This window comes from Citrus sinensis, chromosome 2, assembly GCF_022201045.2.
Source record: "Citrus sinensis cultivar Valencia sweet orange chromosome 2, DVS_A1.0, whole genome shotgun sequence".
Taxonomy (NCBI): Eukaryota; Viridiplantae; Streptophyta; class Magnoliopsida; order Sapindales; family Rutaceae; genus Citrus; species Citrus sinensis.
In genome coordinates, this window is record NC_068557.1 from 20943295 (window position 1) to 20958647 (window position 15353).

A 15353-nucleotide genomic window follows, 5' to 3' on the forward strand; every position below is an offset into this window, starting at 1 on the left:
GCAAATATAAATCTGTTGACTTCCAGTTTGATCCAGAAATTGAAAGAACTGCAAGGAGATTGAGAAGAGAGCATCGGGAATTACAAGCTGCTGTAGTAATGGATGATTTACAAGATTTGAGAAACTTGAACCGTAGAGAGGGGATACAATAAGTCAATGTACATGAAGGTCTGAATGGACAATGTGTTCAAAGGCAACCAGGGAACAACAACATTATTCACATGGCGAATGATAGAGATAGAGCCATTCGAGACTACGCAGTGTTGACTCCTCAAGCCATACATCCGGGAATAGTTAGACCCGACGTTCAAGCTGACAATTTTGAACTCAAACCCGTGATGTTTCAGATGCTTCAAACAGTGGGGTAATTTAATGGTTTGCTATCCGAAGATCCTCATCTACACCTTAAGTTATTTTTGGAAGTGAGTGATGCTTTCAAGATTGCTGGAGCATCACAAGAAGCTTTGAGACTCAGACTTTTCCCGTTTTCTTTGAGAGATCGAGCAAGAGCATGGTTGAATTCTCTACCACCAGATTCTATCACTACATGGAATGATTTGGCTGATAAATTTTTGATGAAATACTTCCCGCCAACCAAGAATGCAAAGTTGAGGAACGAGATCACATCTTTCCATCAACTTGAAGATGAGAGCTTGTGTGATGCATAGGAGAGATTTAAGGAGTTACTCAGGAGATGTCCTCATCATGGTATTCCTTGCTGCATACAGTTGGAAACTTTCTATAATAGTCACAACCCAAGCACTAGATTGATGGTGGACGCTTCAGCAAATGGGGCATTGTTATCTAAGTCTTACAATGAGGCTTATTAAATTTTAGAGAGGATAGCCAACAATAACTATCAGTGGCCATCAACCAGACAAGCTGCAGCAAGAGGAACAACAGAAGTTCAGAACGTAGATGCCTTGACAACATTGTCAGCCCAAGTAACTTTATTAAAAAAGATGGTAAAGGCTATGACTACTGCTCCAGCAACTGTTAACCAAATTTCTAATGTGTCTTGCATTTATTGTGGAGAAGGGCATTTATTCGACAATTGTCCTGGGAATCCAACTTCAGTCAATTATGTGGGCAGTTTCAATAGACAGAACCAGGACAATCCATATTCAAACACTTACAACCTTGGATGGAGACAGCACCTGAACTTTTCATGAAGTAATCAGAATCAGCCTGCTGTAGCAATCAGTGGACAGAACAGACCTGCTCAACCACCTGGATTTTATCCACAAAATCAAGAGAAAATAAGCATCAACAATGATCAACTCAGCTCCCTTGAAGGTTTGATTAAGGATTATATTGTGAAGAATGAAGCAGTTATCCAAAGTCATACTGTATCTTTGAGAAACTTAGAAAATCAAATTGAACAGCTTGCTGCAGCATTGAGTAACAGACCTCAAGGTAGTTTACCCAGTAATACAGAGGACCCAAGAAGAGAAGGGAAAGAGCACTGCAAAGTGATTAACTTGAGATTTGGAAAGGATGTTCATAGTCCCGTTGGTGTACCAAAAATAAGAGCTGAGCCCACTTAAATCCAGAAAGAAACTCAAATTGAAAAAGAGTCACAATCATCCACTTCACAGCACACTGGTGAGAGCAGTTAAGCTGCAGCATTTGCCGAAAATGATGATTCACCACCTGGTGGTGAGGAAGCTACATCACCAACAGCAACAGAGCTGAGTAGAGCAAAAGTGAAGCAATCTGCACAACTTGCTGCAGCACAACCGTTTAGACATCCACCACCATTTCCTCAAAAGTTTCAGAAGCAAAAACAAGACAAGCAGTTCAGCAAAATCTTAGGAGTGTTGAAACAACTACATATCAATATCTCTTTTATGGAAGCTCTAGAGCAAATGCCAAATTATGCAAAATTTTTTAAGGATATCTTGACAAAGAAAAGAAGACTTGGAGAATTTGAGACAGTTGCTCTAACACAAGAGTGCAACCAAATGCTTCAGAGTAAGATACCACAGAAGATGAAGGATCCAGGAAGCTTCATAATTCCATGCTTCATAGGCACTGAATACAATGGCAAAGCACTTTGTGATCTGAGGGCTAGCATCAATCTCATGCCTTTATCAGTGTTTAAGCAATTGGGAGTTAGTGAATGTAGACCAACAACAATGACTCTACAACTTGCTGACCGATCTCATGCCTATCCAGAAGGGAAGATTGAAGATGTGTTGGTGAAGATGGATAAATTTATTTTTCCTGTGGATTTCATTGTGCTAGACTTTGAGGCAGACAAAGAAGTGCCAATCATTCTAGGGAGACCTTTCTTAACCACAGGAAAAACTTTAATTGATGTTCAAAAAAGAGAATTAACCATGAGGGTGAATGACCAGCAAGTTACATTCAATGTGCTGGATGCCATGAAGAGTCCTGATGAGATTGAAGATTGTAATTTTATCAGTGTTGTGGACTTTGTTGTAGCAGAGAGATTACACAGTTGCTGCAGTAAGGAAGAAATCAATGTTGCAACAATTGAAGAACTTGATGGTGAAGATCATGGAGCAGCTAACATAGCATGGTCAGGGGAGAAGCAACCCTTCAGAATTGACGAGCAAATCCAACAAAGGGAATTCACTCCATACCAACAAGAATTCAAGGTTAATGGGTCGAAAGTGAAGCACTATATGAGAGATGATATGAACAGCCTAATGAGGGATCGGTTCTTGAAGGATCCAGGTTAAGGAAACAAAAAAGGTCAGGCTGAAAGACCTAAAATCAAGCGCTAATTTAGAGGTAACCCAATAAGGAAAGTTGTTTCAAGTTTTTAAGGCATTGAATTTAGCTTTTGAATTATTTATATTTTTCTTTTTGTTATTTTAAGTGTGCATCTAATTTTTTATGTCTTTGTGTTAAATTACAACTAGTAAAAAAAAAAAAGAGCAGGAGGGAATTGTTGTAACATCACTTACAGCATGACATATAACAAAAGATTCTCAAACAACAGAGGCATTTCTTGCTTTTGCAGCAGCAAATGAATTGATCAGATTTTATGATAAGGAGCGTTTGAGAAGTATATCAAAGAAAAAGTGACCCTTTACAGCCTATGTTGTAGCAGTGCTTCCAGCAACATGGGAGTACCCTTACCCGCTAGTTTATTTTACTTCTTTCTGCAAAACTTTTCTTTCATTTAGTTTTAATTTTCTAATTCATTTTGCATGTCCTTTTATTTAGTGTATACATGTCTGGTTTATGTGGTTTTGTTTTGTGTGCTTGTGAGGACACAGCACCACCCAAGTTTGGGGGGGTTGTGTTTCTGAGTGCATGTGTTTATGCTTGTGTTGTGTGAAGCTCTGTTATCTAATATTTGTGTATGGATTTGAAAACCTAATGAAAATAAATTGAGTGTTATTCAGTATTTATGAGAATGCCAAGTAGAGATAGTTATAGATGAAGGTTGAAATTCTGTTCCGACACTTAGACTTTGGTTGAGTTTTATGAGAATGCTGTAGCAGAGCCAGGAAAACCAAAAAAAGAGTAGAAAATATCTCAAGTTTGGGGAAAAATTTTGTTGAACTGTGCTTGTTATGAAATAAATTTTGCTCCAATGGCTTAAGTTGCTGAGTAACCAAGGTTGAGTATGTACCCCATATGCAGACTTGAGTCCAAAGGCAACAAGAGTTATGAGCAGTGCTACAGCAATTATATATTGAAAAAAAAGCAAAACAAAAAAGTGATTAAGGAATGAAAAATAAAGAGGTCTGCTGCTTAGGATACTGAGTAACATGGTCTGTTCATGAGCCCCATGTTCAACCTTGAGTCAAAAGTGTCCAAAGGTATGACCTAGATATAACATCCTGGATGTGTTCCTGCAACAACTCTGACATGTACTTTGAGTGAGTAATTGGGTGTCGTCATTACAAGTGATAGGCATTCACATGAAAGCTCAATGTTGCATTGAAGGGTTTAACTAAAAAAAAAAAATTGTAGCACAGTTTGAATATAATTGTGAGTTCTGCTCCCCCATATGTGAATATATTTGTGTTCTACCTTTGAATTATATATGTCTGTGTAATGTTGTGGCACCTCTAGAATTTGATCAAAGTAGCACACACACACTTTGGACAGAATGAGGCCTAAGTTTAGAACTGAACTGCTATGGCTATTTTGTATGATTAAGAGTGTGATCTGAGGGTGGAAGAATCCTTGCAAATTTGATGATAGAGCTAAGTTATTTGTTGCATGATTGTGTGATTGCAGTGTGAATGTTGTTGTCATTACTTGACGACAAGTAATGGTTTAAGTTTGGGGGTGTGATAACTCTATGAAATGAGAGTTATCATGGCACTTTTAGACTTAAATCAATATTACTTAGAGAGTAAATGATGTGTTTTCATTGCATTTTTGTTACATTTTGCATAAATATTCATTTTAGTTTAGTCTTAATAAGTTTTGCTTAATTTAAAGTAATTTGTGTGCATACTTATAGATTTTCAGAAGCTTATAATTCATGGAAGGAATGATATGCAATAGGCTTGCAAAAATAAGGAAAGAAAATGGCTACAAAAGAGTTGAAACAAATCTGGAACAGTGCAGTTGCTGTAGATATTGCTGTAGCAACCATTGCGGTAGTCATTACTGTAGCAATCCTGGAACAACGACAGAGAAAATTTTGTGCGTGATAATTGCATAATTGCGATCTGCAGTTTCCTAATCTGACTTATGGGCGCTCTAGGCTTCCGTTTACCCTAATTTTCAGTTATAAAAGGAGCACATATCATAAGGAATAAGGAGAGCCGTCACCCAAGGAGAAAAACACAAAGAAACAAAAGAAAAACAAGATTCAAGACAGAGATTAAGGGCTGCACAAGAGGAGAATTTGCAGAAATCAATTGGGAGCTCAATCTTTCTTATTCTTCTCTTGTTTTCTCATTTTCTATTTATTTATGAGGATGTGTTTCATGGTTGAAACTTTGTTCTTTATTTTTCTTTTGCAAACCATGAACTAAATTTATTTGTGGTTGAGTGATAAACAATCTTGATGGTTTATTGACTGAATATATGTGTTGCTGTATGTTTGCTGTAGCAGTTTGTTTTGATAGTATTTATTTTTATTCATTATTTCGGTTGATCACTCATTTAATGATACAAGTTAGGAGAGAGCCGCAAAAGGGCCTATCTTAGTGGAACATATCAGAGCAATACTTGGTTTTAGATTGAGTTTCCTGGATTGAGTTTAACTTATTCCAAAAGGGCCATGCTTAATCTAAAATTAGTAATGAACTAGACATAGGGATTCACCTTGTAGGGTAAATAGAACCTAAGCGTGTAATGTTATATCTTATGTTGGCATAACAACTGATCACTGTTAGGTTACATATAGATATAAGATATCCAACATGCGACGGCTGAGGATACATAAGGATTCTGCCCAGTGCTGTAGCAGATACCGCAGTAACCGAGCCAACCATTAGAAAATAGTCAAGACCATTAGGAGAGTTTATTCACTCAACTACTATATATTCTCATTAGTTTTATCCTTGAGCTTGACGTGATAGTTTATTTTGTTGCATTTTATTTATTGCGTTTTTATTTTAATTAGTACATTAGTTTCATTAATTGTTTATTTTAATTTAGAACAAAATCTGCACTGTTAAGATTGTTGTAGCAAATCTGATAACATCAATCCCTATGGAGACGATCTTGAATACTCATCACTTTATTACTTGTTGTGTACACTTGCACATTGACACTAATAGCATTAGTATTTATACACCAACAATCACAATCTTCCCATATATCAAGGTAGTCGCAAAATGGTTATATTCCTCTGGTAGTGAGTGTAACATAATCATAGCCTTGACTTCATCCTTAATATCTTCATCAAGATTCTTCAAATCAGCAAGTAACTTTTCAAATCTTGAGACATGCATAATCATGCATTGACACCCCAGGCTTCATTCGAAAGCCATATACTTGGCTCATTGCATGAAGGCGATTTTCAGGACTTTTCAGTAAGTATTTCTCCTCCAATGTACGCCACAAAGTCATCGCACACTCCTTATCTTTCACCAAGTATTTCACCTCCTTGGTCAAACAAGATCTGATCTGACCACAAGCTTTCTCGTTTATATGATCCCAAATTTCTTCATCATACAAGTGTCTTTTATTTTTCAGAACAACATTGAGATCAATTTGAATAAGGGCATCCATAACTTCGCGCCTCCACATACCGAAGTTGATTTTCCCATCAAACTTTTCAACATCGATATTCTGGCCTCCTATAACAAGTGCTGAATAGCGATTTGACAAATCTCGCCTCCCACTTGAAGTGTCTCCTGAAATAGTCTTGGTAGATCTCTCCCTAATTCTGAAAGTTTCACCTTCTACCATTTTCTTAACGAACTATTTCCACTTGAAAAACAGCCTCTATGATGTTAATTTCGGGTGAATAAATGCACCAGGAAATTTCCCAGGAGACTGGACGGGAACTCGGTCCCAATTAAAGACCAAAATCATTAGACTCTTATCGTCTTGTTCACAGAACTTTTCTAGACATGCAAAAGTACACACTACTTACAATAGACTGTCTCCCAAGTACAAATGGCTGTCTCCACTGTATTCGTGAATAGTATCGTATGTGAACAGTATCATATACAGGAATAGTACCGTATATGTGAACAATACCGTATCCCCCCAAGTACGAACCGTCGGCTCTGATACCACTTGTTGTGCGCGGAATGCGGAATCAAGCGCACCAAATAATTATAGAAAATTAAAGGACACAAGAATTTAACGTGGTTCGGTAATTAAACCTACATCCACAGAGGCAAGAAAGAATAATTGTTTATTTAACAATTAATAGAGTACAAATATTTGAGTAACGAATCTCACTTTCCAGAAACCTAAATACACTGAGTACTCTCACACACATTCTCCAATTGCTCACACTCTCAGAACTCTCAAAAATTTAGAAACTTATAAGCTTAACAAATGTTTTGGGATACTTTACAAATGAAGAATGCATCTCTATTTATAGCAAAAAAACGTTGCACTATTGCACCATCCGCTTTGCAATTTGTCAATTCTCCTATCTGTCAATTTGACAAATTTTGCTAACCTTTTTCATCTTTCTTCATTTAGTGCAGGATTGTCAAAAGTCATATATTCTACGGCTTGCAATTTGGTGCCGACTTTGAAAAACCAAAAAAAATGCATGTGGCTCACTTTTCTTTTTCAACCAATTTGAAAAAAACTCACCAAAAAGCTTTGACTTTTCAACAAAGCCCTTCCTGGGTTTTAGTCGTGGATATAGGTACCTTGGTACCGAACCTCGTTACTTTGCTGTGTGTTGGTTCATTGATTTCTTCTTCTTTGTTCTTGGTTCTTTTCACTAGAGTTATTTGATTCTTTAATTGTTCTTGGTTGTTTGAGTTTGGTAACTGCTCTGATTTCATAACAATATTATCTTTATTTGTTTACGAATTATTATCTTTAAAGCGTAGCTCAAAAAAATCAACATCAACAATAAATTTACAATTGCCTAAGGGTATTACGTTTGAAAATATTATACTCGATAATGGATAAAGCTAAATAAATATCCCTATTTTTAGATATTACATAAATTGAAAGTATTTAAGATTTTTAAATTAAAAATAGTTTTTAAGCATTATATATATAACATGTACACTGAAATACCAGGAATATTAAAAACACAATTCAATTTTAAATTATATTTCAATTTTTATAAACTCCTTTTAAATCGTGACTAATTTCTCATGCCAACTGTTCTAGCTTTGTTGTCTAAGACCTGTATGAGAATGAAGAGACTTTTAAGGTTTTGAACTAATTCTGTAGACCTTCAAGTAAAATGGAAATTTTTTTGCTTCCGTTTTATGTTTCTTGTGGCCTGGTTCATTGTAGATGGGATACAAATAATCGTTAAGCCACAGAAATTAAAATTGATCGATCTACATGTTGAAGTGTAACAATCGATTCTTTATTACACGTCTTCTGCCCTTGTCTTCACGTACGTCTTGCCGATCTAACAAAGCCAATTATTCGGTGACGGCCACACTAGGGAACTTGACTAATTGACTTGCACTAACAAGTCATTAATAAGTCCATTAACGACTTCGTCTTCGAGTGCTTGCTTTTCCGGATACCACCACATACTCATACATCCTAGCTTCAAGATAAAACAAACTTCTCCATTTCCACACAAAATGATTCCACACTTGGATAAATCAGAACATAGCAATAATTCATTTGCAATAATTGAAAGTTGCCTATATAAAGCATCGCAGCTTCACTACCATTATGCGCGCCATAAAAGCAAAATACCATAAAGACACATTTTAGATCAATTCCTGGGGAGACAAATTATGGGGTTATCTTTACGTTTCTTCACCTTTATGCACTTAGTTTCTTCCTTGTTAATATTTCACCTTGCAATTGCTCACTTCACTTCTTCCATGCAGCCACACACACTCTGCCATGATCAAGATCGTTCTGCCCTGTTGAAATTCATCGAAAGCCTTACCATTAATAGGAATGCTTCAAGAAATCCTTTGTCTTATCCCAAGGTTGCATCCTGGAATCAGGATGAGCAAAATAGTGACTGCTGCTCTTGGGATGGCATAAAATGCGATGAGGACACTGGTCATGTGATCGGCCTTAACCTCAGTAGCAGTTGGCTCTATGGCTCCATCAACTCTAGCAGCAGTCTCTTTCAGCTTGTTCATCTTGAATGGCTTGCTCTCGCAGATAACCATTTTAATTTCTCCGTAATCCCCTCTGAAATCGTCAACCTTTCGAGGCTGACACGTCTATCTCTCTCTGGTTCTTTTTTTTCTGGTCAAATACCTGCAGAATTGCTAGAACTCTCGAGGTTGGAGGTTCTTGATCTATCATCAAATTACTATCACCTGAAACTCCAAAGGCCTGGTCTAGCAAATCTAGCTGAAAAGTTAACCAACCTCCAACAACTTGACCTTACCGATGTCAATATTTCTTCTGCAGTTCCTCCTACATTGGCAAATTTGTCTTCTTTAATTTCCTTATCTCTAAGTGAATCCTTTTTGCACGGTGAATTCCCTACAGAGATTTTTCAATTGCCCAATCTTCGATTACTTGAGGTCGCATACAATTCAAATCTCACTGGACATCTGCCAGAATTTCAGAAAAGCAATTCCCTTGAGTATTTGGGTGTTGCATTCTCAGGATTTTCTGGTAAGATTCCAAATTCAATAGAAAATCTTAAATCATTATCTCAATTGTATTTGCAAGGCTGCTACTTTTCTGGAAAAACCCCCCCTTCACTTGGTAATCTTACCAAGCTCGCTCATTTGTTCCTTTCTGGTAATAGATTTTCGGGGGAGTTGCCTACTTCCATTGGAAATCTTGCTTCTTTGGAAATTCTAGCCATCAATTCATGCAATTTCTCAGGGCAATTTCCAGCTTCGTCACTTCGTAATCTAACCCAGCTTACTGCTTTAGTAATTAGTGAGAATAATTTTTCATCCCTAAGTTCTCGTTCATTGTCTTGGATCGCTGATCTAAAGAAACTCACTATTTTAGACCTTGCCTTCAGCAAAATAGTTGGTGAGGTCCCTCCTGCGCTCATGAACCTAACACAACTTACTCAGTTATCTCTAGCTTTTAATCACCAATTAACTGGTCCGATTCCATATTGGCTGATGAACCTGAACAAACTATCCCTTCTCAGCTTCAGAGGTAGCAAATTGAGTGGCCATATCCCCATTGAAATTTCGAACCTAACCCAATTGCAGAAACTGTATTTTGCAGCGAATCAATTGGAAGGTTTTATTCCTAGCTCGTTCTTTGAGCTCAAGAATCTTGTGGAGCTTGAACTCGCCGGCAACAAATTGAGTGGCACATTGGATATAAACAAGTTCCTACTTAACATGAAAAGTTTAGAAGTGTTAGTTCTCTCGTCAAACAAATTGTCACTGCTCACCGAAGCCACTGTGAATACCTATTCCAAGAACATAAATGTTATAGGATTACGTTCATGCAACCTTACTGAGTTTCCACATTTTCTGTACAACCAAAAGTTCCTGGATTCGGTGGATCTTTCGTCCAACAGGATAGCTGGTCAAGTGCCTGGATGGTTTTTAAACAACGTACTCGTACACGGTTTTGATTACTTCAACCTTTCTCACAATCTATTGACAGGCTTCGGGCAGGATCTCTCTGTTCTTTCATGGGCTGTGACTACTTTAGACCTCAGTTTTAACAAGCTGCGAGGACCACTCCCAATTCCAGTACCAGCGTTCACCTCATCCTATCTAGTTTCAAACAATCAGCTGACAGGGGAAATTCCACCATCAATTTGCAGTTTGAATGGTCTTTATGCACTTGATCTGTCTTACAATAACTTAAGTGGCATGCTTCCAGGATGTTTGGGAAATTTCAGTGTTCAGCTTTGGGTATTAAAACTGCAAGGTAACAAGTTCAACGGATTCATTCCTGAAACCTTCAGCAAAGGAACAAATCTGAGGATGATTGATTTCAGCAGCAACTTACTGCAAGGGAGAATACCCAAATCATTAGCCAATTGCGTAAAGCTCAAATTTCTTAATCTTGGGGATAATCAAATCACGGACTTCTTTCCTTCTTGGTTAGGAACTCTTCCAGAGTTAGAGGTGCTCATCTTGGAATCCAACAACTTTCATGGAGTAATAGAGGAGCCCAAAGCATGTTTTGAGTTTGTTAAGTTGCGTATCATTGATCTCTCCCATAACAGATTTGAAGGTAATCTCCCTTCAAAGCACTTCGAGTGTTGGATTGCCATGAAAGATGTCAATGCAAATAACCTAACATATTTGCAAGATCCTCTGCTGGGACCCGTCAGGTATCCTGCGCTTACTTATTATGGGTTTTCTTATTACTCGCTAACATTGAGTAACAAAGGCACAGAGTTGGAATATGAGAAGCTCTCAAATCTGATCACAGCAATTATTCTCTCCAACAACAGTTTTGTAGGAGAGATTCCAACATCAATTGCTAATTTGAAGGGGCTTCGGACTCTCAACCTTTCCACCAACAATCTCCAAGGTCACATTCCACCAACTTTGGGTAACCTAATTGTGCTCGAGTCATTGGACCTCTCCAATAACAAGCTTTCTGGACAAATTCCTCAACAACTTGGAGAGTTGACGACACTTGAAGTCTTTGATGTATCCGATAACCTGCTCACAGGGCCAATACCACGAGGGAAACAATTCAACACATTTGGGAAGGGTTCATTTGATGGAAATCCAGGATTGTGTGGACAACCTTTGTCAAAAAAATGTGACAACTCTGCGACTTCACCACCAGAAGAAGACCCACACTCAGAATCTTTATTTGCATTTGGCTGGAAGACAGTTCTGATTGGATATGCAAGTGGGACTGTAATAGGAGTGGTACTTGGGCACATCTTCAGCACAAGAAAGTATGAATGGCTTGCCAAGACTTTTCGACTGCAACCGAAATCTAATGGGAGGAGGAGAGTCGGGAGACACAGGCAACGGATGTGATTAACCTTTTTTTCTTTTTCTTTTGCGAAGGGGCTGCTTTATTGTGCTTTAAATTTCTTTTTTCTTCTTTTCTCCAAAGTTTAATAAACCTTTTATTATTGTACATATATTATGTTGTTAGTGCAAGTGGGCTAATAATTTGGTGGTTCTTGGCCACTTTACCTTCAGCATGGTGCACGGGCAAATATGAATTGATCGTCTGCTTCATCTTTTTTATTTTTAATTCAGTACCTTGTTATTATCTTGATTTGATTGAATGATCATGTCTTTAATTAATACAATTTGCACTAATAGTTGTAAAAGATCAGTGCAGCATTCTGTTTTTCCAAACTTGAAAGAATATGATTTCGAAAAAAATCATATAACTGATGATCAGGTCTTACTGATTTTGGCACACAGGTCGGGGAATTTTTTGTGTTTTACTTTTCTTAATTTCCATTATATATATTCTCTAGTTTTATGGGGTAATAACACCGAAATCAGTTAAAGAATCGCTTAAAATTACGAATTAATGCAAATAGAATTAAGTTTTCTCTATCAATGCAAATAGAATTAAGTTTTTGAAGCATCAAAAACTTACTTCGGGTGCCTGCTGTAAAATAAAATCATTAGTCATCAAATATGTGCTGGTAAACATTAACTATCATCAAAATTCAATCACAAAGTTAGAAGTGGCGCAAAAGTAATTTGAAATAGAAATACCTTTAACAAGTTCAAACGTAAAAATATAGTAAACTTGAGTGATGCTTATTTTAGTCTCTATTTGATAAAATTTCTCAAATAGAAATTATTTAATTAGAGTTTTTACATTACCAAAAGAAAAGAGTACTTACCAAAAATATTTGAGTTCAATAAGAGATTTTATAAAAAATTGTACAATTACTTTAATAGGTTAATTTTTTTAAATTATGTTATGAAATGATGAAATAAGATTATTAAATAAATTAAGGATACTTTTAGATGGTTTAGCTCTTTAAAAAAAATTACAACCTCTACTTCTAAAATCATAAAATTTAAACTTTTATTAATGAAGGCAAAATAGATTATCTCCAAAATCTCTACTCAAAATAAAACTAAACAATACTAAATTAAAAAAATTATAGAATTAAATATATACTTTTGACTATTGGATAAGTCAAATGAAATGAAATGAAATTGAAGACTACTTACTGTACCTTTATCTGTCAGACACTCCCAACCGCAGGGATGATAAAACTTTCTTAATTTTCACAGAAATATTTCTGCTTTTTCAGAGCAGCGCCAGCTTTCAAAGGCAAATGGGTAAAGTTTTAGGTTTTAACCCCAATCATTAAGTTGATGTAATCAATATAAATGTTTGACTCTCCATTACCGAAGGCACATTTTATCAATGCATGCAATAGTAGTGCATCCAGATGTCTGTTAATTGAGAAATTAAAATTATCATTGCACCACTTTTATTTTACTTTGTCTTCATTTAACTATCACAAAATTATAATATATTATATGCACCATCTTTTTTTTTAAATTTGTATTAATTAACCACTTTTGTACTAACATCATTAAATAATCTAAGCAAAACGATAATTTTATCCCTAAATAAATTAAAAAACTATTTTATCTTATAAAAACTTTTAAAAAAATTATAATTATAAAAATACCACAAAATTTGTCACACTTGACACTCCAACTGCAGAGATGATAAAACTTTCTTAATTTTCACAAAAATATTTACTGCTCTTTTGAGCAGCGCCAGCTTTCAAAGCTTTGGCAAATGGGTGAAGTTTTAACCCCAATCATTAAGTTGATGTAATTAAGATCAATGTTTTGACTCTCCATTACCAAAAGCACATTTTATCAATGCATGCAATAGTGGTGCATCCAGTTGTCTTTGTTAATTTGAAAAGCCATTTTCTCTTGGCTTGCTTGTTATTGTAATTATTAACATTTTCTAAGAAACTAAGCAACCTTAATTTAAACTAAAACTGTCGTGATTTAGGATAATTTCTGGTTATCATTATGGACGGGAAGTACCACAATAAGAGTGTGTGATCAACTTCATAAATTGTCTACAGCTCTTACTTATTACTTAAATCTTGTGCACACCATTGACAATTAAAATTAAAGAATCCATGTGGTTAGGGGTCATGGATAATCATAATTCAGTGTAGACAAAAAGCATGGTTAATAGCCGGCAAGGAAGAAAGGTTGGATTGGTTTCCTTTTTCTTTTTTCTTTTTCTTTTTCTTTTTTTTTAATGTAATCTTTCAATTTTATCCTCCACAATAATATATTTATATAACTTTTTGGGAAATTATCTCTACACCACTTTTGTTTTGTCATATGTACATCCAATCACCTCAAAATTTTGACATGTTCTTTACATCACTTTTATTTTTAAGTTTGTATCAAGAAACCACTTTGACACTATAAAATGATTATTTTACCCTTAAATGAATTAAACAACTATTTTATTATACAATATTTTAAAAAATAAAAAATTATAATTACAAGAAAACCTCTGAATTTAATAAAATAAATAAATCTCAAATCCAATATGTTAATTTTTTTATAATTATAATCTCATTTAAAAATTATCATGTTAATTTTTTGTAATTATTGTTTCATTCAATTTCTATAGAGAAGTTTCTTAATATTAATTATAGGGAAGTTTACAATAATTATAGGGAGCTTTTCTCTTCATGTTAGTTTTTGTAAACTTCCCTATACTTAATTTAATCACAAAAATAAATAAATTATAATTACAAGGTGTTAATATTTTTATAATTATAATTTCATTTAAAAATTATCATCTAAGATTTTGAGATTTATTTTTTTATTGAATTTAGAGGTTTTTCCTGTAGATATAATTTTTTTATTTTTCAAAATTTTCTAGAATAAAATAATCTTTTAATTCATTTAGGAGTAAAATGATTATTTTTAGTGTTAAAGTGGTCGATTGATACAAGTTTAGAAATAAAGTTAATGAAAAGAACATGTCAAAATTTTGTGATGGTTAAATATATATACAACAAAATAAAGGTGGTGTCGAGATAATTTTCCTAACTTTTTTTCTTAATTTATATGATGTTTTGGACCAAGCGCTTGTTTTCATGTGTTTGTATAAATCGATTTTGCCAAATTCACAGAATTATACTAACAAAAAAGGACCATTTTCGTGCCTAGCTTTATTTTGAACCCATGGCAATGGCTCTCTAAACTTCCGCATCCACAAACCAACGTTTTTTTTTTTTCCTTCCAATTCTCTAGATACAGCTCATAGAAAGAACCTAAAATTTACTTAAAAGAACGCCATGTGGTTGATAGATGCCCAGCACAATCCCATATTTATTTATTTTAAGCAACCTTTGTACGTATAATAATTTTGTTCCAACCAAGTTAGGGGGGGTCAATTCTCAAAAGCCATTTGGGTTGATGCTAGCTCCTTTTGACAGTATAGACAAAAGCATGGTCAATGGCCGAATAGGAAGAATACGACACTCAGAAAGAACCTAAAATTTTTTAATCCTAAAAGAAGAATTGATTGTGAATTAATCCCAGCAACATCACATTTGGCGCCGCCTATAAAAACATCTCAATTCTATGCCTGACCCTCCAAACAAAATCCTCCAGCCTTCCTATCATAGAAAGTTTTAAAAGGAATTGTTTTTAATAAGAAATTATGGGGTTATTCTCATTTTCCTTCACTTTAATGCACATACTTCTTCTGCTCTCAGTGTTTCAGCACACGCTTGCTGGCTTGCAGCCACTCTCCCAGGATGACGAGCGTTCTGCCTTGCTGCAATTCAGGCAAAGCCTTACCGTCGTTCAGTGTTCTTTTGAAGATTATCCTTCAGCTTATCCCAA

The 15353-nt window shown here is 35.4% G+C and overlaps 1 protein-coding gene and 1 non-coding gene across 2 annotated transcripts; one reads left to right on the plus strand and one right to left on the minus strand.

Moving 5' to 3' along the window:
- Positions 1-605: 605 nt before the first annotated feature.
- LOC112496826 (small nucleolar RNA R71) lies at positions 606-712 on the minus strand. Its single transcript, XR_003063394.1, has one exon. It is a non-coding gene; the product is annotated as a small nucleolar RNA R71 (small nucleolar RNA).
- A 7636-nt stretch (positions 713-8348) lies between these two features.
- On the plus strand, positions 8349-11507 carry LOC127900322 (receptor-like protein 6). Its single transcript, XM_052434956.1, has one exon. The coding sequence runs from the start codon at positions 8349-8351 to the stop codon at positions 11505-11507; it is 3159 nt and encodes a 1052-aa protein (XP_052290916.1).
- Positions 11508-15353: the final 3846 nt, after the last annotated feature.